At 49.0% G+C, this 25599-nt stretch overlaps 1 protein-coding gene across 1 annotated transcript in view; it reads left to right on the top strand.

Moving 5' to 3' along the window:
• PM20D1 (peptidase M20 domain containing 1) overlaps positions 1-17757 on the top strand; it is a 30717-nt gene extending 12960 nt beyond the window's left edge. Inside the window, exons 5-13 of the mRNA XM_047841100.1 lie at positions 596-729; positions 1012-1131; positions 1838-1913; positions 2284-2345; positions 2593-2671; positions 4716-4787; positions 10816-10984; positions 13166-13265; positions 14685-17757. Of these exons, the coding sequence (XP_047697056.1) occupies positions 596-729; positions 1012-1131; positions 1838-1913; positions 2284-2345; positions 2593-2671; positions 4716-4787; positions 10816-10984; positions 13166-13265; positions 14685-14808 (936 nt within the window). The 3' untranslated portion in view covers positions 14809-17757. The remainder of the gene's footprint in view (positions 1-595; positions 730-1011; positions 1132-1837; positions 1914-2283; positions 2346-2592; positions 2672-4715; positions 4788-10815; positions 10985-13165; positions 13266-14684) is intronic.
• The last annotated feature ends 7842 nt before the right edge of the window (positions 17758-25599 follow it).

Below are 25599 nucleotides of genomic sequence, written 5' to 3'. Positions count from 1 at the left end.
ACAGAGTAGTTTCACTGCCCTAAAAATCCTCTGTGCTCCACCTCTCCATCCCTCTCTCCCTCCCCCAACCCATGGAAACCACTGAACTTTTTAGTGTCTCCATAGTTTTGCCTTTTCCAGAATGTCGTACAGTTGGACTCATACAGTATGTAGCCTTTTAAGGTTGCCTCCTTTCATTTAGTGATACTCATAGATCTGAATTTCTAACAGACTCCCTGGTAATATCTGAGGCGGGCAGGTGTTCCATCAGTGACACCTGAGAAACACTGGTGTGCTAGAAAGAGAACCAACAGGGAGCAAGGAATCAATGTTTTATTTCCAGTGATGTCAGTTACTCTGACCTTGGGCCAGTCACCTCGTTCTGTGGGTCCCAGTCTCCTCATTTGTGAAATGAGGGCAATTTGGCCCTTTCAGCTGTGACATTCCAAGATTCTGTGAAGCAGGGTTGTGTAAGGCCCTTGCCCTCCCTCTCCCCCACCCCAAGAAGGAGACTGGGAAGGGAGGTTCTGGAGTGCCTAGCAATGCTGAATGGGTCTTCATTAGCCGTTGGAGGTCTGGCTGAGGAGCACTGTGGTTGTGGGTTCGATGTCTACAGATCTTAGGCCACAATGGGGCTCAGAAGATTTCAGCCCTGCTACAGGCAAGGGGTGTCCAGCTGGCCTTCATTGTGGACGAGGGTAACTTCATCTTGGATGGTTTCATTCCCAACCTCAAGAAGCCCTTTGCCATGTGAGTAAAGTACCCCATCCCCCCCGCCCCCACCTTGGAAGGTGTTCTCATCCCATTTCAGATGACCCCAGCCTGGTGTCTGTGGGCCATACTAAGACAACTCTTTCTTTTACCCCTCTTGCCCTGATCTTCAACCAGTTCTGGGCTCCCCTTTTGCTTTCTCTATTGTAGATTGTTTACAGCAGCATGAAGCCAACCTCCTAGCCCTCTAAACCACTGGTCCCATGGGATAATTCAAGGGGGGAGGAAGTCGGGAGGGCCCTCTCTGATCCTCTCCTACAGCATTGCAGTCACAGAGAAGGGGGCAATTAATCTCATGCTGCAAGTAAACACGACTCCAGGCCACTCTTCAGCTCCTCCAAAGGAGACGAGCATTGGTATCCTCGCAGCCGCCGTCAGCCGGTAAGCAACACCTGCCTCTGCCCCCTTGCCAGACTCGGGTTGGAAGACTTGGCGCTCTCCCACTTTGAGTTTGAAGGGGCTAAGCTGCCTGGCCTGAAGCTGGGCTGAGAAGCCACGACGGGGGCCACAGAGAGGACAGAGCCACCAGTACCCAGGCGGGGGCTAGAGATCAGAAGAGGGTTTATCCATATTGCAAGCGAGAGCTGGCCAATAGAAGCTAGGTCAGGACACGAGGGCTGCAGGCCGCAGGTGAGCATTTCAGGGTCTCACCTCTGGCTGGGTTTTCTTAGCAAAGTGGGAAGATCTGTATTAAGTCAGTGAAATATGTAACCGATTATCTAGCAGTGTTTAAGGCTTTGTGCCCAGTGATGGGCATACAATGGTGGAAAAAAACAGACAGTCCCTTTCCAGAAGGAACTCACAGTTCGCAGCAGAGACTGATAATTGTGCTACAGTGTGGTAGGTGACATGACAGTGGGGGTGCCTCCCTGGACTTGGTAGACAGGGACAGCTTCTTCCGATGGACTAGAGGTGGTTCCATCTGTGCTTGGAGATCTCCAAACGGGTGGGTCGGTGGAGGTGATAGGAAGGTGAATGAGAGACCTCCTCACCAGGCCTGTTGAAAAATCCTGTCTCCCTCCTTCTCTTCAGACCCCTGACCTTTGACTGGGGTCGGGGAAGTCTTGAGAACCCCATTCTCTTCTAGACTGGAGCAGACACCAATGCCGAACACGTTTGGAAGCGGACTACTGAAAATGACATTGCAGGAACTGGCACATGAGGTGGGAGAAGGAGTCTCACACGCTCCTGGTCAGCTGTGGAAGGGGAAGAAAGGGTGGCAGAGGAGTAGCTTCTAGAGTAAGAGAAGGGCCCACTGCTGACCAGGGCTCTGCACATGCTCACCTGTTTTCGGCCAGAGGCTGAGCCGAGGGTTAAAGATCTGGCTTGGTCCAGGGCTTTAGTGCTTCTCTGAGACCCTAAGACCTGACACAACCAGGCACCCTTTGGGAACTGGTTCCCACCCATCCTGGAGGCTACCACTGAGGGCCCTCGAGGCAGATATAAAGCAGGGAGAGACCCAGGCCTCAGGTACAGTGACCCTGGTAGGCTGACGCCTCTGAGATCCCACTGACCTGGTTCTTTCCCTTCCAGTTTCCCTTCCCTACCAATATAATCTTGAGCAACCTGTGGCTATTTGGGCCCCTTGTAAGCAGGTAAAGTTTTCTCTTTCCTTCTCGCTCATCCTCCCCTCCCACCAGACCTACCCAGTCCCCACTCCTTGGCTTAACTGGGCTTGACTAATCATCCCTTAGCCACCAGATGCTACATCTAGTTCATATACAGGATGTCCCTCTTAGTCTTAAAGATCTCCAAGATTCAGGAAACTGGGTGCTCTTCAACCTGTTCTTTCTTCACATTAGATGGTTTTCCTATTGTCTGATCTTTGTCCTTTTGCTTTAGGTTAATAGAGAGGAATTACATAACCAACGCACTGGTCAGGACCACCACGGCACTCACCATGTTCAATGCAGGAGTCACGGTAACATCTCCTGGATCCTCCCCTATACCTTTTCTTCACTGCCCACCCAGCCCTCTACCCTTTGGCTGTATCTCCTGTCTCCTTCTTCCTTCTCGGATTACAGTTTGAATAATAGGAAGGCCCAATGCTGAATTGTACAATGATATCAGTTGGGTAAGCCACAAGAGCAGGTGTTCTAGGTGCGGTCCATAAACCCTCTGAAATTGCCAGGTTTTATATATGTGTATTTCGAGGGGTGTCCATGGCCCCTCTCAGGTTCCTTGGGTCCGTACCCCTTCAAAAGCAACCATTACACTAGTATGAAGGAGGGTTGTTTGGGAGTTAATTTTTGTGAACTATACTCATTCAACGTGATATATATTTACCTAGCATGTTGGTCATGTAGACTAAATATTCTAACATGTATACCATCAAGGCTCTTTTGATTGTTCTTCATCATACTTTGGAAGATTTATCCACCTAACAAATTTAATGAATGACTAATGTCTTTTCCCCTAGTGTTACCCTGTGTTGAAAGAGAGAAACTCACCTGCCATTTATAAAATCTATGATAACATTCGTGATATATACAACACATAATATGTATACATTGTCATCTCCCAAAATACACTAAATAATGGGTAACCTTAGCAAACATAAATTCTATAAAGTTTACTCTCACAGTAATAAGTTTTGAGTGATTGTTTTTTTCCAGGAACTACTTTTTGGCAAACTGGTCTACTTCCATTTAGATTAGCCACTAAGGGGCATCTCTGTTTAAAGGAAGAAGCCATGGAGTGCCTGGGTGGCTCAGTCAGTCGAGTGTCCAACTCTTGATCTCAGCTCAGGTCTTGATCTCAGGGTTGTGAGTTCAAGGTCCACATTGGGCTCTGTGCTGGGTATGAAGCCTGTGAAAGAAGGAAAGGGAGGGAGAGAGAGACAGAAAGAAGGAGGGACGAAGGAAGTCACAGCCACACCGGTTAGCCTGGGCCTAGGCCTTTCTGAGAACTTGAGAGAAGTGACACCCTTCCAGTTACTACCAGTACCACCAGCACAACGTTAAGGAGTGCCATTCACCTTGCACACAGTGTGGCCTTGCGGAGCTCTGGTAATCTGGGGCCCAGGCTGAGCCTGGCACCCCAGTGAATTCCTGGCATGACTGACTGAAGTGTCCAGTGCGTCGGCCAGACGCGAGCTGTCTTCAGCCGCCTTAAAGTGTTCACCGGAATAACAGTACTGTGTCCTTGCATTTGAATCCCACTTTATCTGTCCAGAATCCTTTCATATTTGTTACTCTATTTGATCCTTTTCACAGCTCTCCTAGTACTATTGTTCCAATCGCCATTTGGGAAACAGAGGCACCAACAGGTTATAATTATTCAAAATCACACAGGTGCTTTATAACAGCCCAGTTCTTCTGTCCCTAGTCTGGTGCTGTTTTGCACCAAACCAGTGCAAAGAAAGATTCAGAGTCGAGGCATCTGTTCTCTCATGGCCCCTGAGGAAAAAAATCCACTCAGAGCTTAACTCTCTTCTCCAATTAGGCCTGTGTTCTTCCTGGTCAGGCAGAGAACGGAATCAAATTTTGCAATTAGACATGGGAAACCACCCTCATCGTCCCCTTCGGGGAGCAAACACACCATGACTGGCCTGCAGAGTCTCTGGGTGCCCTGTCCTGAGTAAGCTGTAACCGCTGCAGGAATGTCCTGGGTGCCCTGGGAAAGACAGCGTAGGCACAAGACTGCCAGTGGCGCTGCACGGGGCCAAAAGAGACATGTCCGGGTGGTCACAGAGAAAACAGTCTTGCTCTGAGCAGCTCTCCAGGCCCAAGACCCCCCCCCCCCCAGGCCCAAGAAGCATGGAGATTTGACCTAACACAGAAACACATCTCTAGCTCTGAACATTACCACTTGTCAAGGGCCCAGAAAAGACAAGGGGCTGGTCAAACCGTAAGCCCTGGACCTTTCAATCAAGTCAGCTTCCTTTTTCTCTACTGAGGATGGTTGGCCCTCCCTGGGAGGGGAGCACGGGTGGCTCAGCCCAGGGTTTGTGGTTCCCTCTCCAGGTGAATGTCATCCCCCCGGTGGCCCAGGCCATAATCAACTTCCGGGTTGACCCTGCACAGACAGTCCAGGAGGTACGTAACCTGCGTTTCCAACAACTGGCTCGGTGTCAGGGAGGTGTGGTCCTCTGGATTTGGGTTTAGCTGCAATCCCAGGGCCGGCCCACCTGCTTTTGTTGACTTGTTCAATAACATCGACAATTTTCGAAGGCTTCTGGGTAGCTGGCTAGGAATAGGAGACCTCTGGTACAGGGAGCCTGGGGGCGGGAGATGAATACTGATAAATGGTGACAACTGCGTGTGGCACTGTCCTAAGGGTACACATGCTCATTGAATGCCCACCGCCCACTATGAGGTAGGAATTGTATCATCCTTCTTTAACAGGGAAACTGAGGCACAGATCAAAAAGACAGGTAAGTGGGCACCTAGGCGGCTTAGTGAGTGAAGCATCTGACTTCGGCTCAGGTCGTGATCTCACGGTTTGTGAGTTTGACTCCACGTCAGGTGAGCTCCAGCCCCACTTGGGGTGAGCATGAGCCCCACTTCTCTTTCTTCCTCTCTCTCTCTCTCTCTCTCTCTCTCTCTCTCTGCCCCTCACTCACTTGCACCCTCTCTCTCTCTCAAAAACAAAACAAGACAAACAAACAACAGCAGGTGAGTGACTTGCCCAGGATTGCACATCTAGCAGGCTCGTTCCAGAACCGCCACACCGGATGACGATTAAAACAATTAGGGGTGAACAGCCGAAGGACCAGTGCAAGGAAGGGAACTGTCACTACCTCTGAGGGTCAAGAGAGGCTTTTCTGACGGAGAAACTTGAGCTGCAATGGAAAGGACAAACAGCACCTTGTAGAAGCCAGGCGTTCAGAGTCAGGCTAAAATAACATAAGGCTAAAGAGGAGGACCGACCGGGCAAAAGTGGCAGGTGGTGAAAACGGAGTTGTAGCGTGGGGGTCAGGGCCTTGCGTACCTTGCTGAGGATCTGGGGCTCTGATTGGCGGACAGAGGGAACCGTTAGAGGTCTTCCACCAGGGCCGTGATGTCCCCAGCTGTGCTTTTAGGAAGCTGGTGCTGGTGGCAATGCAGAGGAAGTGTCAGAATAGGAAGAGGTGTTTGGGAAGCTGTTACAGCCTCTCAGGCAGTGGACTGGGCCCGGGTGATGGGGCGGAGAAGGGCACCTGCCAGGGACGTGGGAGATGGGGTCAGCAGAATGCCGTGCGTCCCAGGCACGGGGAGACAGAAAGGCAGGATGGCTCCAAGGTTTGTGACCTGGGTGGCTGGCCAGGTGCCGATGCCTTTAACCAAGATCAAGAGTGTAGGAAGCAGAGCAAGTTCACGGAGAAACGCAATGGTCGAGAAGTTTGAGAAGCTTATAAATTATAAATAGGCAATTATAAATACCTCGGGTTTGGAGAGCGAATGAACAAGAGATACAGGCTGGAGTGTTATTAACATAAATGAAACCTCTGGAGTCAATAAAATCCCACAGGAAGGATGTGCAAAATTAGAAGTAAAGAGGATTGAGGACAGAGCCTCGCAATGGCCTGCTACAAACACCAAATTAAAAACTATTAAAATCAGTGTGTAATTGCGAGCTGTGCCCTGACGCAGAGGGCCCAGGTGCTAGTGGAGAACCAAACGGAGAACCAGACCTGGCATGGGGGTGGGCAAGCCTTCCCCGGGGAAGTGGCATTTGAGCTGAAAGATAAAGGGTGAGTAGACATTATTCGGAATGTTTGTCATCTTCAGGAGAGGCTAGCTTATTTAAAAGGCAGGTTAAGCTAAAAAAAAAAAGAGTTCAAAAGGTAAATCTAATCCTTCAAAAAATGACCTTAAGAGGCAACCCAACAACTCTCAAATGAATGTTCCAGAATTCAGCAGGGGCAGGGGCAGGTGGTGTTCCCTGAGTCTCTGATGCGGATCCTCGAGGCGCAGCCCCCCTTAGACTTCATGGTCCTTTCTCCCTAAGTTCTTCACCCTGAGGGTTTTGTTTGTCCTCACACAGGGTAGGAGGCACACCCCTCAGTGCAGGGGGGTGGGGGCAATGGACTGATGGCCTGCCCCGAGTCACCCAGCATTCGGGGGAAGCTGGGACCGGTGTGAGCCCTGGGCTCTGCTGCTTTTCATCAAGTGCCAACCTTTGTCCTCTCCCTGGAGGATCACGGGGCCAGGAAATCACTGAATTCCCCCTATTGAACTTCTTTCAACCAGTTTTTTTCCAGCCTCGTTCCAACTCCATGCCCTTTCCAAGGGCTGTTTTCCACCAGCTGGGGTTTGCGTCTCCCCAAATTCTGGCACTCTTCCCTCCTCTCTATTCCCGCGCCATAGTGCCCTTCCCAATCTATCTCATGAAATCCCTGGAATCCCTGGACCCAGCCTGCCCACCTGCCCCAGTGAGGAATGAATGGAAAGTCTCCCATCATCCTGAAAGCACACAGCACCCTTTTGTTCTGGTCCTTTCTCTCCCTCATGCCCTGGTTCCATGCATCGGGTTCTGTCCTCAGATATCGTGCTGGTCCGAGGGCCAAGGGTACAGGGCCTAGGACTGGATCTGGCAGGAGCACAAACAGTTCCCAGAACCCTCTTCCTCCACCTCTAACTGGGTTCTCCCATGTTGTGGCTGTAAATAGGTCTCTGGCACCTGTCTATGAGGAACAGTCTTCAGAAATGTGCCAGGCTACCCTGTAGAAGGTTTGTGCTGAATGGGCCTCAAGGAGAAAAATAAGGCTACTGGGAGATGTTTCAGGAAGCCCCCACTTAAAGGAGAGTTTGGGAATATGGTACCTTGGATGATAATGAGTTTCTCAGAGGGTGGATGTCTACTGATCTAGAGTGTGGTAGACAAGATTCTTCGCTTTCTTCATTTCTTCACCAAGTGTTTATTGAGTGGCTGCTATGGTCTAAACACCTGGGGAAATGGTGAGCAAGACGGCCAAGATTCCCATTCTGGTGGCACTACGCTCTAGTGGGGAAGGGACAGCAATAAGCAAGTAATCAAATACTTTAAGAGGTTAAGTACCATAAAGAAAATCATGTGATGATGGGTCCCAAAGCGATTGTGAAGTGGGGGTGGAACAGAGAGTCAGTCCTCCAAGGCGACATTTACCCTGAGACCTGAGATAGAGCAAAAACCTGGGAATGGCAACCAGGCAGCAGGGGCACAGAAGACATTCAGGGGCGCCTGGGTGGCTCAGTGGGTGAAGCATCCAATTCTTGATTTCGGTTCAAGTCATGATCTCACAGTTCCTGGGATTGAGCCCTGTGTCAGGCTCTGCATGGGGCTCCATAGCCTGCTGGGGATTCTCTCCCTCTCTCTCTCTCTCTCTCTCTCTCTTCCCCTCCCCTACTATGCGCTCACATGCACACATGCTCCCTCTCTCAAAGTAAATACACACACACTAAACGAGGGGTGCCTGGGTGACTCAGTCATTAGGCAACCAACTTTGGCTCAGGTCATGACCTCACAGCTGGTGAGTCCAAGCTCCCCATCCGGCTCTCTGCTGTCAGTGCAGAACCCTCTTCAGGTCCCCCATCCACCTCTCACTCTGCCCCTCCCTCACTCCAGCTCTCTCTCTCTCCCTCTGTCTCTCAAAAATAAATAAACATGAAAAAAAAGAAGACATTCATAACCAAGTTGCTCAAAGGCAGAATGGATTGTAACTCGTGATGGTGCACTTTCTGCCATAGAAGAATTCAAGCACAGGCTGGATGGTAATCTCGTGAGTGTCTATGAGAGGCCTCGCCTTACAGCAAGATGGAGGCTGGACTTGCTAACTCTAACTCTAGAGACCTTACCAAGGTGTTGATATCCCTTGTCCTTGCCTTCAACAAACTTATCATTCCCTTGAGGGGAAAACATATCTACACATAAAACAGAGGGAACACGTGATGGCGTGGGAATGTGCGGTAAGGGCTGTAGGAGCTCAGAGAAATGAGAGACCAATGTGACTTAAAGTAACCTTCGAGGTCCCTCTTACCACCGGCGGGTCCCTCCTCTTAGTCCCATCCTTGTGCTCCTGATTACTGCCCAGGCTGGCCCCTCTATTCTAAACAAATAGCAGCTGGCATATATTGAGTGCTTACTGTGTGCCAGGAACGGGCCCAAGCACATCACGTAGGTTAATTCCAGTGGTGGTCACAACCACCTTACCAGGTAGGTGTTCCTCTTATCCCGACGTTAACAGGTGAGCGTGCAGATGGCACAGAGGTTAAGCAGTTAGCCCCAGGTCACACGACTATAAGTGGCTGTCCGTGGCACGAAGTTTGGTGTCACTGCTCAATTTTTGTGCATGCCCCTCTCCAGGCTCAGACTGTCCCTGCTTCTTCTCCATCAGCTTCATATCCTCTCCTCAAATTCTGGATTCTTAAAATCCATACCACTAAGGAATCCATCCTCCTGGGCCGCCTGGCTGGCTCAGTCAGAAGACCGTGCAACCATTGATCTCAGGGTCGTAGGTTAGAGCCCCACATTGGGTATAGAGATTACTTTAAAAAATAAACAAACTTTAAAGAAAGAAAGAACACCATCCTGTTTCTGGCCCTCCTTCCGATCACCTCGACCTCTATGTGCTTTGGAGACCGTAAATCATCACCCTTGTGAAGTCAGAGACCAGATTCAGATACCCAGCCCAGTGATACTCACTGTATAACCCTGAACAAGTTACTTCATGAGACAACTCCAACTATTTTTTTTTTTTTTTGGCTCATATCTTTTAAATTTCTGGTATCCAGCATTCATCACATGCTTTTATGCTCCTGACCAGAAACACAGAAACACAGAAATGAGGTAGACATAGCCCCTCCTCTTATGTCAGGACCTGGCCTTAGCACTTAGTAGGCAACTTGGTCTCTTGTGGCCTCTCACTGAGGGGGGCTCCCATGTGTGCCCTCTTCCATTTCTGGGGGCAGGAATCTTCAAGTAATTTGGGACGGGGCAGCAGGCACAGTCCTAACCCACCTTACAGGGGATGACTGGGAGCCTCCCAGTTGGTTGAGGATACATCAAAACTATGCATTAATTCTTATATTAGAGAATTTCAGACAGAAGCGTAGAGCGAAAATAAGCTCAGATAAATGAGTTGTCCATCCTCCTTCCGACTAATCCAACAGCAGGGAATTGGGGTTGGCTCAATGGTGGTTTCTAAGCCAGAAATAGGAACCTTCATTTCCTTTCCAGACTCAGCTCCTAGCATACTTCTAGGGGACACTGACCTAAAAAGGAGTACCCTTGAGATAATGTCCCCCGTGCAGGTGATCCTCAGCTATGGGACACCCCCCTTTCTAGGACAGAAGCAGTTCTAAAGCAATTGCTGATCAAATGAGTTGAGGCTAGTGCTGGGGCTTTCCCTGTGTGGTGGGGTGGGCTTGGGGACCACCCTAAACCAGCCTCCTGGTCCATTCCCACAAGGCTCCATGTGACCTGAGCCTCAGGGTCTGGTCTACGTCCTGCCTGAGACCAGGACCTGTGCTGGATTCAGCTCTAGTTGTTTCAGACTGAATTCTCTAGGAGCTTCCTCAGGTTCCTTCCTGAGGAAAGGAAGCAAAGAGAGAGCTTGAATACCAGTCCCCCAACTCCTGACTTTTTGTCTGTGTTGAGCTCATCTTCCTGGCTCCAGTGCAGTTAGTTACAAACAGGAAGCAGGGATGCCCAAAGAGGAGAAAGAAAAGTGTGTGACCTTTTCCTCAACTGTCTGTGGCTCCCAGGTTGAAGTGAGGTCATCACATCTATCACCCTTGCCTCAAGATGGTTGAGTTCCCCTTTCTGCTGTCTCTTCTACATTCCACCCGGCCCATGACTCACGGCCCAAGAGGAAGGACACACAATTTCCTGATTTCCAATTCTCTGCCTGCCTCATGGCTGTAAGGCAAGCCTCCTGAACATTTAACCTAAATCTACCGTGCTGTAGATTTCTTTCCAAGAAGACCCAATTCTTCTATCTCCTACTGCCAATCAGCTGAAATTGAGGTCCCGGTGCTAAAATGAGCTCCTCTGTAAGCTCCAAAGTCCTGCCTTGCTGGAGACAAAGCAGGACTATTTCGATTCATATGGTACTTGCACAGCAGATAGTAAGAACTCAAACTCCCATTTGTTTGCTCCCTCAAGGTCCTAGAACTCGTCAAGAACATTGTGGCTGACAACAGGGTCCAGTTCCACGTGTTGAGTGCCATTGACCCCCTACCTGTCAGCCCCTCTGACCATCAGGCCTTGGGCTACCAGCTGCTCCGCCAGACCATACGGTCTGTCTTCCCGGAAGTCAACATTGTTGCCCCAGGTAATGACTTCATCATCTGTGACTACAGGGAGGCAGGGGCTGGAACTGTTTCCTATCTAATGTCTACTGCCCCACCTCCACCCCAGCTGTTCAGCCTGGAAACATCTGGCTGCTTCCCCTCGTGATGGGACTGGAACTGTATTTTCCTCTTGGAGTGGAAGTCAGAAAGCAAACAGGAAAAGAGCAGAAACAATAAATTAGATCAGTCATGCCTGGGTCCTGGCTTCACCTAGGCCAGCCACTCTGGCATGGAGGAGAGGATCAGCCCAGACCCCACCCCCACCCCCACCCCCACTCCCACCCCCACCTTATTCCTTGAGGAGCCACAGAAGAGGCCAAGTTTCCCCCAGGCTGGTTCTGATCTATGCAAGGATAATAGCTCAGCAACAGAGCTCAGAATCTGCAGCCCAGAAATGCCTCCCCACCTCTACCATTTGCATTAACCCCCTTCACCTCTCCCAGCCCAGATAGCAGTGCCTCTATGCCCTTTCCCTGGTCTTCCAGCATACCTTCCATACCTATACTGGGTAGATGGTGGCTCTCCGATTTAACAGTGGAAGAGGGTTACCTAGGCCACTTATTACAGTGAAGGGTTAGGGCTCCCAAAGATTCGGCCTAGCCAAATCTGGAGAGGACACTGGAGTCTGCCTTTTTAACATCCCTCAGGAGATTCTGAGACCAGATGATGGCTGACCACAGTTTGAGGATCTCTGGTCCACATTGTGAGGATGGCCCATAACGCTAAGACCTGTGTCCAGTTTTGTCTTTTAAATCTAGGTTTATCACGGATTCCCTCATTTTCTAAGCACACACTTAGGACCTGCCTCTGTGCTAGGCATGGGCCCATAAAGAGCGTCCGGTGAAACTCTGCATCCGCAAGATCAGCTGTGAAAAGGGCAGCCTTGTTTTTTAATCAACCAAAATCTAGCTATAAGCCCCACTCCTCAGGAAATCCAACCTCAGGTATTACTGAGACCTCCAGGCTCCCCACCACCACCCTCATTTTGAATCAGGCCCCGAGGTCTTACGTAGCAACCGGACATGGGAGTCCCTTGGCGGGTGGTCATAGGTCCTTGGGGCTCGCTCTGAGACATCCATTACCTAGCTAGAAAGTCACTTCAGGTTAGAGATTCCCTCTGAATTCCGGAGAGTAGGATCTTTGACTCTAGACATAAGACCCCATCTCCCTGAACATACCAGGCAGCCATCCCCTCCGAGGTCTGCCCCCTACTCGAACTCCTGCCACAGAGCAGGGCTGGGTCTCCACCATCCAGGGACCCTGGCCCTCACAGTCCCCGATTCTTCTCTCTTGGCTCTCAAAGCTCCCTACGCTACCCTCTCCCCTCTGGGGCAACCGCCATAATCCTAACAGGGTTAGGCTTTTACGGGGAAAAAAGATAAGCAGGCATCAACTGATAGAAATCCCTAAAGCAAGGAGTTTGAAGGGCCTAGTTACCCATTTGAAACCGGAAGTGGAAAATGAAACAAAACACAGACTAACATCTCAGATCATCCCACCACTCTTCACTGGGTGCTTCAGGGGGTCTTTTCTCAGAGAATGCTCCCCCCCCCCCCGGGGACAAGGCCCAGCCCTCACTGGAGAGGGGATGAGCTGCTCCTACCTTCAGGAGAGCAAGACACTGGAGAATAAACATCCTGGGACTTTCCTAACCTCAGGTTTGACTCTTGGAAAACAGAAAATAACAGGAAATTATGTTCTACTTTAAGGGGACTGCATTTTATAACAGTAAAACTCCCCGGGGGCGTGCGGGGGGGGGGGGGGGGGGCGTGTTTATTTCTGACCTAGGGTGGTGTAAAGAGAGCTGAGGCAGTAAAGAGCTGATATCTAGATTTCCGAAATAGCCCGGGGAAGGGTATAAAATGAAGGTACTGGCTTCCCTGGTCCTCGTGGAGCGAGGACATTTGGCTCTGGATCATTCGGGGGTGGCTCACTAACGCCCTTGGGAGGAGACCCCGTGCTTCTAGCCGAACGGTGTTTTAGAAGGTGTTGAGAACGGGTAACCCGAAGGTTAAAAATTCAGAGCGACAGGCTCCCAGGAGGGCCCAGGTGATGTTCTTATTGACCCAGGGGCCCTAATTTTCCAGCCAGTCCACCTCCCACCAGTATCTTGGCTTGATTATCCACATCAAGCCTCACCGTCCTTCATTTTCTCCGTCCAGGTGTTTGTATCGGCAGCACAGACAGCAGACACTATACAAACCTCACCACCGGCATCTACCGGTTCAACCCCCTCTACCTGAATCCTCAGAGCTTCCGGAGGTGAGTGAGTGGAATAGGTCTGGAGAGCAAGGGGCAAAGAGGAGGTACATCTGACCTGTCCCCACCCCTTTCTCCTGCCAGCCCACAGAACAGGAGAAAGCTGGGGTTTGCACAGGCTAAAATGAAGACTTCTAGAACCCAACTGGCCCAACTTCCTCATGGCCAGAGCCTTGCCACTCCCCAGAGTGCGTGGAAATTGGCCACTGGTTTTCTGGGATGGAGATAATCAGGTGATTGGAAAGTCTCTGGTGGAAGTAGGACCCTTGGGTCTTAATCCCTCCACCTCTTCCCTTTGGGAGCATGCTTACCCTCTGGACGCCATTTTCTCCCCAGAAGGGGAGACTCCAGACTTCTCAGTTACCATTCAGTGAAACAGACCCGCTTGTGGTCAAAGGTGGACACATGCTTTGAATTCTCAGAAGAAAACACTCTATAGGGGAGCCTGAGTGGCTCCATCGGTTAAGCCTCTGACTCGTGGTTTCAGCCCAGGTCACGATCTCAGGTTCGTGAGATCGAGACCCGCATCGGGCTGTGCGCTGACAATCCAGGGACTGCTTGGGATTCTCTTTCTTCCTCTCTCTGCCCCTCCCCTCTCCCCCTTTCTCTCAAAGTAAGTAAATAAAACATTAAAAAAAAAGAAGAAGAAAACACTATAGGGATCTAAGACATGATCATCAATTTTAACTATTGTATGTGAATTACTACTTTGTGGGTTCTTCAGCAAAATCTTAGTCCTTGGGCGTGGGGGGTTGACTTCCAGCTACCTTTCTGTTCCTTACCATATCCAGACCTGATTTCCCCACTCTAAGTCAGTTGCCAGTAGAATGAAAATACTGTTTTTGAATACGAGCTCAAGAACAGCTTTCATGGTTTTTGTTTGTTTTTTAACTGGAGCCGCAGGCCGCTGCTCTTTATTTCCTTTTATCTTTGAGGTTACATGTGTGGTGTGGTTGTGTGTTGGGTGGTGTGGAAGCTGGTTGTGGGCACAGGATCAGATGGAAATTTCCTAGGTGCAGTAGAGGTGCCCTGGGCAGTCTCCGTCTGTCTCCTTTTGTGCCCCTAGCAATGTGGGGGCCAGGGGACTCTAGCCTGAGAGAAAGAGAATTAAAAAGATAATTTTCCCTCAGGGGACAAATTATCAAATCGATTCCAGGGCAGGAAATGATTCTGAACTCCCCAGGATTTTGGTATTTTCTTCCCCCCCACCATTCTTTGCCACGGTCATGGATCCAGGAAAGATGACCTACGTGTCACATGAAACCTCACGTCTTACAAATAGCCTCTCCCACGTGCCCACTTCCTACCCCTGGAGGGTCAAAGGCCAGTGGCTTCAGGGCATGTGAGGTGGGGGTACTCTGCACTAAGGCTTGTGCTAAAGCGGTTGGCTTTCTCCAACCTTCCCCTAAATCTCTCCCACAGCATCCACGGCATCAATGAGAAAATCTCAGTCCGCGCCTACGAGACCCAGGTGAAATTCATCTTTGAGTTTATCCAGAATGCTGACACAGACCAGGAGCCAGTTCCTCACCTGCACGAACTGTGAGGTCAAGGAGCCAGCTGGATTAGGGGTGCCCGACCTCAGCCGAGGCTAACTCAAGGGCAAGGCTAATGTCGATGAAACTTTGGGTCAAAACCACATTATGATACATCACCCTCCTGCCTTGATCACTCCGGATTCACCAAAGAACAGGCCAAGGAGTAGGGAGGGGCCAGCAGAAATCTGGCTTCTCCCTTCCTCTGAACATCTGCATCCCTAGGCTGACCAGTGCTTACTGCCTTCTTGTCCCCGTCTTAGAGGTTACCCGGCTTGTTTGTCTTGCGCTGGTTATTTAACCACCCCTTATTAAGGCCAGACTTAACAAATGCAGATTTGGGAAAATCTCAAGCAGGTTTTACCTTCTAGAGATGTTTAATTTAGGGCATGCTTGCCAGGCTGCCTTCTCCGTTGCTTATCTATTTCTTTTTGCTGCAACTTCCTTTCTCTCCCCGCACCTCCCTTGGATTTTTTAGCTGGCTTTTCATCTCTCCTCTCCTGCCCCTGCATCCCTTCTCCTGCCCTCCAATTTATCCTACATCTGGAGCCGAACTTAGTCAAACTGTGATACCACTGTAATCACTACAACTAGTCAAATAACGTGAGCTATGCGGCATGAAGCGGTCGCCGAGGGGTGGCACTGAGGCAGGGGGCTTTGGAGGAACCCCCAGCCTCCCGGTTCTGGAGGCTGGAGCCTGGAGAAAAAAGCCTCTGTCCTTGGGCTCCTCCCAAGGGCTCCCTGGGCTTTGCTCCCTCCCTTGCCCTGTTCCCACCACCTGCTTCTGCCTCACCCCAGGAGGCACTAATCTGTGGAAACATTTCCCTGGCACTTCCTATGGGCTGAGCTCCCAAGAGAAGGGCACTCGTGATCCCGCCTCTCAGTGGAGCCCAGGACCGGCAGGGCTCCGGCCCTGGCATCTGGTCCTGGTTCTGACCTGTCAGAGGGAAGGTGAAGGGCATGGGGTGGGGGGGGAGCCAGAAGGAGCCTGACTTGAGGGTCTCTGCCCCAGGCGGCGGGCAGAGAAGGAGCAAGCTGCACTCCCTTAGGGAACAGCAGGGCTCCTGTCTTCTCTCTGCGGAGTCCGACCCTGAGCATATTTGAATCTGCTTAGTAGCTGCCAGGTAGGGGGCATTGGAAGGCAGCATTTCTTGGCTCCAAGCCGGGAGCTGAGTTTTGTGGGTCACTAGGGAGTTGGGGTCAGAGAGCGAGACGCAGAGGGAGCAGGGACTTGAGAGACTCCATTTTTCCTCACCAGACAAAGACCTTTCCCGCCTTCCTGGGGTTTGACAGCCGTGGGCTCTTTTTCCCTCCTCACACTCCCCAGCCCCCGGTTCCTCACCTCCCTCCATGGCTGTGAGCTCTCCCTTGAAGTTTAGGCTTAATGGAAAGTGTTAGAAACACAGTGTGAGGATTATTTGAGCTTTTTTGCTACTCCCCCTAAGATTCACATTCCTTCCCTCACCCTCCCTTTTTGTTGCCAATTCAGTACTTATTCAGCCTTTGTTGGAGGGTGAGCTGGAGAACAGAAATAATCCTTCACATTCGTACAGAGCTGTACAAAGTGCTCTCGTCCACCTGATTTCGGCAGAGCCCCATGAGGAAAATATTACTGCCCCTTCTTACAGAGCAGGAATTGGTTCTCAGACTGGTTACACAGCCAGCTAGGGGCAGGTTCAAACCCGTGTCACCTGGCCCCAGATGCACCATTTTTCCATGATCCTAAATTAATGATGGAATCTACTTCCCATCCGTTATCTGACTCAATCCTGACAACAGCTCCAAGGGGCTATTGCCCCTGTTTTACAGATGAGGCAACTGAGACTCGGAGGTTAAGCACTTTGCCCAAGGTCATGCGGGTGTTGGGAGCAGAGTCTCTCTGAATCCAAAGCCTGTGCTAGTAGTACTGAAGGGGAAACTGAGACTCCGAGGAGTCATCTGCCCAAGATCACACAGTTCTTAAGGGGCAGCCGTGGAATTCAAATGCCAGTCTAAAATCCCCAAGTCCAGTGCCTTTTCAATCGCACCACATTGCCCGTCCCAAGAACCTGTGGTGTGTGGCTCATTCATTCCGATCCAGGGAGATCTCAAGGACAAAGGCTGTTTTGCCATCGGCTTTGATTCGGAGCTCAAGCTCTCTGTTCCCCTGGCCGACCTCACTCTATTCACACCTCTTCCCTCTGTCTGCCAACACTCCTTACCACCCCCACCCCAGCTTCTGAGTTGGGCTCCTCTCCCTTCTTTGAGTTTAGGGACAGCCAGGTCTCTAATAACCCATGGGATAACTGGAAGGAGAATGAGCAGGGGACCTGGTCCCCATTGGATCGCACCACTCTCTTCTAGTGTCAGAAAGGATAGTCTTTTCCAGCGTCTGGAGTGGGAAGGAAGACCGTTGAGAGGGAACTGCTCCAAATCCGGGTTCTGAGAACACAAACCTTCCAGCCCTATGGCCCCCAAAGGCTTCTGGAAAGAATGAAAATGCTGGCCAGACCAGGACAGCGTGAGCTCTAAGACTCTGGGCAGGAAGGAGCAATGAATCTGAAACTTTCCCCCACCCCTCCCCACATCCATCTACCACTCCCGAAATCCTCCTGGAAGGAACCTCGGCGATAATCACAGGAATACCCTACATCCCCATCCAAGACTTCACCCAAGCTTCTTACTCATACCTCAGGTTGGAAAGAAGGCAAAATCTTCCCAAGCAAAGAGGATGGGATGGGAGTCCCTTGATGTTGCCCCAGGTTGCTAAAAAATGTGGCCATTCTGGATCCAATATTCTCTCCTTCTGGAGGAGATAGTAGGAAAAGACAAAGTTCCTACTGGAGAACTGAACACTTCATTAGTCTGTTTGGGGTTTTTTTTGAAAATTTAAATCTACATAATTTTATAAAAATGAAACTACCTGCAATTTCAGGGTTCAGTGTCCATGCAGCTGCCAATAAAAAGGATAAGCATCATGCTTCATATGTGTGACGTCTAGACCTACAGATATAAAGATGTAAGAATAATAGAAAGCGTTTAATACCCAAAAATATTCCTCAGCCACCATGTGCAATGCTGTAAATACTACACTAATTCGTGACGACCCCCAGAACCAGAAACTAGAACTCAAAGAGGAGCGAGAAAATGGACAGTCAGCCCTGCTGAGAAATAGCATGTTGTCCAGGGATCCATCGCAGTCGTGCTATCTGAGAGGAAGGATTTGACAAGTCGATTTTCCTTTCTCTTAGCTAAGCACTTTGACAACTCAGTTCCTCCCTGCACGCCAAAGCCATGTCCGTCTCTAAAGTTCACAGTGACAAAACCTATACATCTTCAGGGTGTTGTGTTTTTTTTGGTTTTTTTTTGTTTTTTTTTTCTGAAGACATAGGGCAAGCTCTGTAGAGAAGTGTCGCTCTGGGGCCTGAACTGAACTGTGTTCGTCTCAGGACCATGTGTGTAGGGTGACAAGTTGCCCTGTGCCAGCACTGAGTGCTGAAACCCGAGTGACCGAAACACTGGGTTTCTGGGGGTTTTCGCAGCTTTCATTATTTCGTTGTGTCCTCAAAAAGTCAAACATAGAGTTAACCATAGGACCCAGCAATTCCACTCCTATTTATATACCCGAAAGAACTGAAAACAAATACTCAAAAGTTTGAGTACTCGTAGCTTCACTCTTCATAGTAGTCAAAAGATAGAAACCACCCAAATGTCCATGAACAGATGAATGGATAAACAAAATCTGTTATATCCATGCCATGAACGATTATTCAACCATAAAAAGGGATGAAATACTGATACATGCTATAACATGGATAAACCTTGAAAATGTTACACTGGACGAAAGAGGTCAGACACAAAAGGGTCACATATTGCATGGACCCATTTATATGAAATGTCCAGAATAGGGAAATCCACAGAGACAGAAAGCAGACTAGTAGAGCGGGGGAGAGGGGAGTAACTTCACGGGTAAAAGGTTTCCTCCGGGGGTGGGGGGAGGAAGGGGTGAGGAAAGTGCCCTGGAACTAAATAAAGTTGGTGGTTGCACAGCATTGTGAGGGTACTAAATGCCAATGGATTGTGTGCTTAATTGTTGCATGTAAATTTTACATCAACAAAAAATGTTTGAGGTATTTAGGAGGTGGAGTCCATGCATGGCCCTTGGTGGTTGATGGGTAGGGGGGAGGCAAGGTAGAGCAAGGGGTCCAGACGACTCCCAGGCGGCTGACATGAGCAAATGGGAGGGCGGCTTCATTTACCCAACCGGGGAAGACTGCCAAAGGAGCAGATATCCAGGAGATGACAAGCTCCATTTGGGGTGTAACAAGCTGGACATGCCAAGAGATCCAAGCCTGGAGCTCAGAAGAAAATAAACCTGAACAGTAAGAAAATAAACAACCTGAATAAAAATCGGGCCAAAGACCTTAACAGACACCTCGCCAAAGAAGATATGTGGATGGAAAATAAGTATATGAAAAGATGCTCCCTCTATGTCATCGAGGAAATGCAAATTAAAAGAAGAAGATACCAGGGCACCTGGGTGGCTCTGTTGGGTTGGTGGGTTGAGCGTCTGACTTCCCCTCAGCTCATGATCTCACTGTTCTTGAGTTCGAGCCCCGTATTAGGCTCTGTGCTGACAGCTCACAGCTCAGAGCCTGGAGCCTGCTTCGGATTCTGTCTCCCATCTTTCTGCCCCTCCCCTGCTCACAGTCTCTCTCTCTCTCTCTCTCTCTCTCTCTCTCTAATATAAATAGCATTAAAATTTTTTTTAAACATTAAAAGAACGAGAAACCAGTACATACCTATTAGGACGGTCAAAACGCAGAACACTGACAACACAGGTGCTGAAGAGGATGTGGGCCAACAGCCACTCTCTTCCATCGTTGGTGGGAAAACAGAACTACAGCAACTCTGGAAAACAGTCTGGCAGTTTCTCACAAAACTCTTACCATATGATCCACCAAGTGCACTCCTTGGTATTTACCCGAAAACGTTTATCTACACAAAAACCTGTTTCGTAATTGGCGAAACTCGGAAGCAAAGAAGATGTCCTTTAGCAGGCGAACGGACAAACCGTGGCCTAGCCACACGATGGAATATCATTCAGCACTAAAAAGAAATGAGCTATCAAGCCATAAAAAGACCCGGAGGAAGCTTAAATGCGTATCACCCAGTGAAAGAAGCCAATCTGAAAAGTCTACATACTCTATGATTCTAACTACATGACATTCTGGAAAAGGCAAGACTAGAGAGACAATAGAAAGATCACTGGTAGTGGGGAGGGGGTGTTATGGGCAGGCAGAACTCAGAGGATCGGTAGGGCAGTGAAAATACGCTACATGATATTCTAATGATAAATATATCATTAGGGGCTCAGTTGGTTGAGTGTCAGACTTTGGCTCCGGTCATGATCTCACGGTTCATGAGTTCAAACCTCGCGTTGAGCACCGAGTCAGGCTTGCTGTCAGTGCAGAGCCTGCTTCAGATCCTCTGTCCCCTCCTCTCTCGGCCCCCCTCCAAAATAAACATTAAAAAAAACATACCATTAAACATTTGTCTAAACCCATAGAGTGTGCAACACCAGGAGTGAACCTCAAGGTAAACTATGGGTGATGACAACGTGTCAATATCGGTTCATCCTTGGTAAAAAATGCACCACCCTGGTGGGGCACCTGGGTGGCTCAGTTTAGCGACCGATTTCAGCTCAGGCCATGATCTCACGGTTTGTGAGTTCGAGCCCCATGTCGGGCTCTGCGCTGACAGCTCAGAGCCTGGAGCCCATTTCGGATTCTCTGTCTCCCTCTCTCTCTGCCCCTCCCCCACTCATGCTCAGTCTCTCTCTTTCCTTCCAAAATAAATAAACATTAAAACAAAGAAAAATTTTTTTTAAAAATGTACCACTCTGGTCAAAGGTATTGATGAAGGGGGAAGCTATGTATGTATGGGGGCAGGGGATTTATGGGAAGGCTCTGTACCTTTCTTTCATGTTATTGTAAAGCTAAAGCTACTCCTAAAAAAAACTGTCTTTTTAAAAAATTAGAATATGTCCGCAAACAGAAATTTTAAACGTACTATAAGGCATTAAAAATTAGTATAAATTTTAAAATATAAAGTATGCTTGAGGACCTTGTAATCCACTTAGCAAAACAAAACCAGCCCCTCAAACAAAAAGTCCCTGTAAAGTAAGTCCCAAGCTGCGTACCTGATATCATTAGAGAGCACTGTCATCTTTCTCTCCCACTCCCCACCCAGCCATGTATTAAAAAACGTGCTATTCTCCAAAACTGCCACGTTCTCCCTGGCCTGCCAGCCATTTCACTGTTTCCTCCGACTAGAATGCTATTCTCTATTCCCAATTCTTTTGGGCATTTACTTGGGAGTGGAATTGCTGGGGATATGGTAATTATATGTTTAACTTTTTGAGGAAACAGCGAACTATTTCTACAGTGGTTACACCATTTTACATTCTCACCAGCAAATGTACGAGGGTTTGGATTTCTCCACACTCTCGCCAACGTAGGCTTATTTTCTGGGCTTTGCTTTTTTTTTTTTTTTTTTTTAATGGCCAACCTATGAGTATGAAGTGATATTGCATTGTGATATTGATCTGCAATTCCCTAATGATTAACTTAAATAACTTTAAAAAAATCTTTTTTAATGTTTATTTAATTTTGAGAGAGAGACAGACAGACAGACTGTGAGCAGGGGAGGGGCAGAGAGAGAGGGAGGCACAGAATCCGAAGCAGGCTCCAGGCTCTGAGCTGTCAGCACAGAGCCCCATGCGGGGCCCGAACTCACAGACCACGAGATCATGACCTGAGCCGAAGTCCGACGCTCAATCGACTGACCACCCAGGCGCCCCAGACCTAAATAACTTTTAAATATACCTAGGTTTCCCCAATCCACAGACTTGTTTTTGACCTGTTATATTCCAACAGCCTACTTCATAGGGTAATTATTAGGATTAAATGAGTTAATAGATAAATCCACACAGGAAGAGTCAACTGAAGCATCTCCATGTCTTTGAAGACTTCTGGAGCCTTCCCAGACAAAGTTCAATGTTTCCTCCTATAACAAAGGTATATTTTTGTTAAACCTCCCCCAGGAGTTCTAATATGCAGCCATGGTTAGAAACTACCGGGCTGGGGCACCGTTCCCCAAACTGGTCAGATCACAGGAGTCATCTGGGGCACCAGTTAACAGGGCGGATTTCCTGGCCTGGCACCAGATTTTGGAAACAGAATTTCCAGGAGAGAGGCCTGGAAATCTATATTTTAAAAGACATGCCCACAGGTGATTCCTTTGACGGGGCCAGTTTAGGAACCCCTGGGCCGTTGGCTAATCAAAGAGCAGTAAACACGGAGGGCGGGGTGAAACAATAATCTGGTTTGCAAATTGTGATCTTGCTCTGGAAAGATAAAGATTACTCGTATCTGGCTGATGACCCACCGCAGGGATGCTGCCCTGAGACTAGCTCCCCACCCGCATCCACGAAGCTGAAGACTGCCCGACTTTACCCCTTTGCAGGTAGGCGTGCCCTTCACGGTCAGGGAAGGCTAGACTTCAGCGTGCACCCCAGGGAGAGCCTGAGCGGCCCTTGCATATGCCTGATCCTTGATGGGGCCTCTCCCTCTTTGGTGAAGACATAATATCCCTACTATGCGCAGGAATGTCCCGAATGCTCTTATTATCGCTAATGCTCACAGCATCTCTGAAAGAGTAGTGTCTCCGTTTTATAGACATGGCTCAGAGACATCAAGGAGCTGACCTAATGTGTGCTGAGTGTGGATTCAAACCCATGTGAGCACAGAACTGGGGCACGTGCCTCTCTGCAGCACTTCCTCTCAAAGGTGACCGCTCTGTCCCCAGTGGATGCTTCGCCAGGCTATTTTGCTTGCTGCTGGGGCTTCCCAGTAACACCCAGTAATTTCAGAACTGCAGCTTCCAAATAGTTGGAAACTTCCTGCCCAAAGGAATCCAGAGAGGGTATCCAGGGGACTTCGGGAAAGGGGAGCTGAGTTACAGACAAGCGAAGGAGATGGTGAGAGCAACTAGCCCTGAGCACAGATGGCCACACTTCCCTATCCCGCCCCCATAACTACATCCTCCTAGAACTGAATGAAGCCGGAAGGGGATATCACCTCAGCTCTGGGCAGCAGGAAAGAAGTTGACCTCTGGAAGGGAGATAGGAGGGGAGGGGTTATAGCAAGGGAAAAATGGGAGGGGGCACCCCTTGGCCAGCAGAGACAAAAGACAGAAAAGTTTCCAGCCGTGTCAGGCTAGTCTTGTGACTTAACCACACTGGTTAGAGGAGCCAAGATTTACAGGGCTCTGGAATTTTATGATGTTTCAGGATGAGTACCCAGGTGGCCCATGGAGAAGCCATTGGTAGACTTCAGCTGTCCCCGATGGAAGGCCATGGGACCTGGAGACCTCAGGACCGAGGCTAAATGAACCCCGTGTTAGGAAACATGCCAAGCAAGACTGAAGAAGCCTGCCCCACAGAGACGCTTCCTCACAGGCTCCTCCACAATGAGGACCACCCCTCCCCAAGTCCTTCACCTCTACCAAAAAGCCCACATTCTAAGTGAAAATGCTGTGGTTGCAATATAAATGCCATTTCATGACACGTCATCTAGCTCCTCTCCAACCAGTCTTCTACCCCAAACCCATCCTATATAGAAAATTCTGAAGTCACCACCAGCCTCGTTGTCTTCTAGGGAACCTGGGAAAGGAGTGCTGTGAGTTTGTCACGGTGTTGCAAGGGAGAAATCCCTCCCCTGTAGAGACCCCTGACCTGACCAGGTATCTGCTGTGTCCGAAGGACACACAGAAGGAGAAGGACGGTAACAGAGAAGTGCTATAGGCCCGGGGAAAGACTTCCTGGAGAGGGACTGCCAGTGACTGGATCATTTTCCATCTGCAGGATGGACATTACAGGCCACAAGGAAGTCACACCTAGACCTGAAAAAAAGAGTTCCCCTCGGGGAGATGGGAATGAGACCCTGCAACCAAAGAGTCAAGGCACCTCCTTCAGAGAGGGAAAAGTGTTTCTAAGTATAGAAGAGCTCTTTAGACTAACGAGCTTTCAGAGTGAGCATGTCTCGAGGGAGGAGAAGACCCATGTGGACTTTGTAAGTCCTTGTCACATAAAAGCCGGCTGTGATGCTCGCTGTCTCCTTGAGGGTGTCTGAGCATCCACCCCCAATGGAGTCTCTCCTGAAGCATCTGGCTGGCTTGCTACCTGCTGCTAGTTCCTGTCTTTTCATCTGTGACCTCCGCTCCCTACTTCCGTGCTTCTCTCTTCACAGATTGTAGCTATTTCTGTTCTTTCAGTAGGGAAGGGCTGGGTGTCTTCCCCTTCCCAAGGTCACAGCTGGCTGGGCTGGAAGGAAATCTGCCCCCCGCCACCCCCTCTTGATGTTTGACCTTAGGGATCAGCCCAACACAGGGCAAGCTACCTGGACGAGTCTTACCTATCCCATCCGTTATTCATTCAACATACTTGCTGAGTCCTACTAAGTGCCAAGAGCTGAGACTACACTAGTGATCAAAGTGGACACAGAGCTCCCAGTCTTGTCTGAGTGGCCCTGGAGCTTCCGAAGACCCCAAAACCGAAGTCCTCTATTCATATGCTCATAGAAATATTTGGCAATCCCTATAACCTACAAAGGACTCATCTTTGAAATATTCAAGAACTCCTACAAAGCAGGAAGACAGAAAGTCAAATACAAAATGGACCCCCAAAATGGACAAAATGCTCGAACAGATATCCAAATGACAAATAAAGGTATGAAAAGGCACTTAACCTCATTGGCTGTCAGGGAAATGTAAATTTAAACCACAATGAGATACTACTACATACTCACCCGAATGGGTAATTTTTTTTTTAATATTTATTTATTTTCAGAGAGAGAGAGAGAGCAGGGGAGGGGCAGAGAGAGAGGGACAGAGAGAATCCCACGCAGGCTGTGTGCTGACAATGCAGAGCTCAAGCTCACGAATAGTGAGACTACGACCTGAGCCAAAATCAGGAGTCGGATGCTCAACCAACTCAGCCGCCCCCTGAATGGCTAAAATTTTTCAATCTTTTTGGACTGACCATGCAGAGTGTTGATGAAAATGGGAAGTAACCGGAACTCTAAGACACTGCTGGCAGGAGTGTAATTAACAGGAACACTTCAAAAAATTATTTAGGAGCCTTTACTAACACTAAACATATGATTACTCTAGGACCCAGTAATTCTGTTCCTAGGGACATACCCAACAGAAATATGAACTTAAGTGTATCAAAGGACACAAACAAAACTGTTACAGCAGCATTACTCATAATAACCCCATACTGGGAACAGCTCAAATGTCCATCAACAGAATAAAAGCTAAATTATACTATATTCATTTAATGGCATACAGTAAAGCAACGAACATGAGTGAGGACTGCTACCACAATGTGATAGTCATGAATTTCACGAACATAATATTGAGTGAGAGAAACCAGACGCCAAATGATACCTACTGAATGGTTTCATTTATACAAAGTTCCAAAGCAGGCAAAACTATTCTGTGGTGTTAGAGGTTGCCTTTGGTAAGGAGGGTGGGGTAGTGACTGGGAGAGAAAATGAGGGCTTCTGGGATGCCAGTAATGATTTCGTTCTGGATTTAGGTGGCGGTTATGTGGGTATGTTCATTGTGTCATAATTTGTTGACCTGTAAACTCTGGTTTTGTGCATTTTCACACATGGCTGGTATACTTTGATTAAAAAAAAAAAAAACCCACAGGAGAGAACTGTTTTCAGGTGGGTAAGAAATGCAAGGTGGGAAGG

The sequence above is a fragment of the Prionailurus viverrinus genome, chromosome F1, assembly GCF_022837055.1.
Source record: "Prionailurus viverrinus isolate Anna chromosome F1, UM_Priviv_1.0, whole genome shotgun sequence".
Classification (NCBI taxonomy): Eukaryota; Metazoa; Chordata; class Mammalia; order Carnivora; family Felidae; genus Prionailurus; species Prionailurus viverrinus.
Note: the sequence above shows the minus strand (reverse complement) of the source record. Positions and strands in the feature narration are given on the sequence as shown.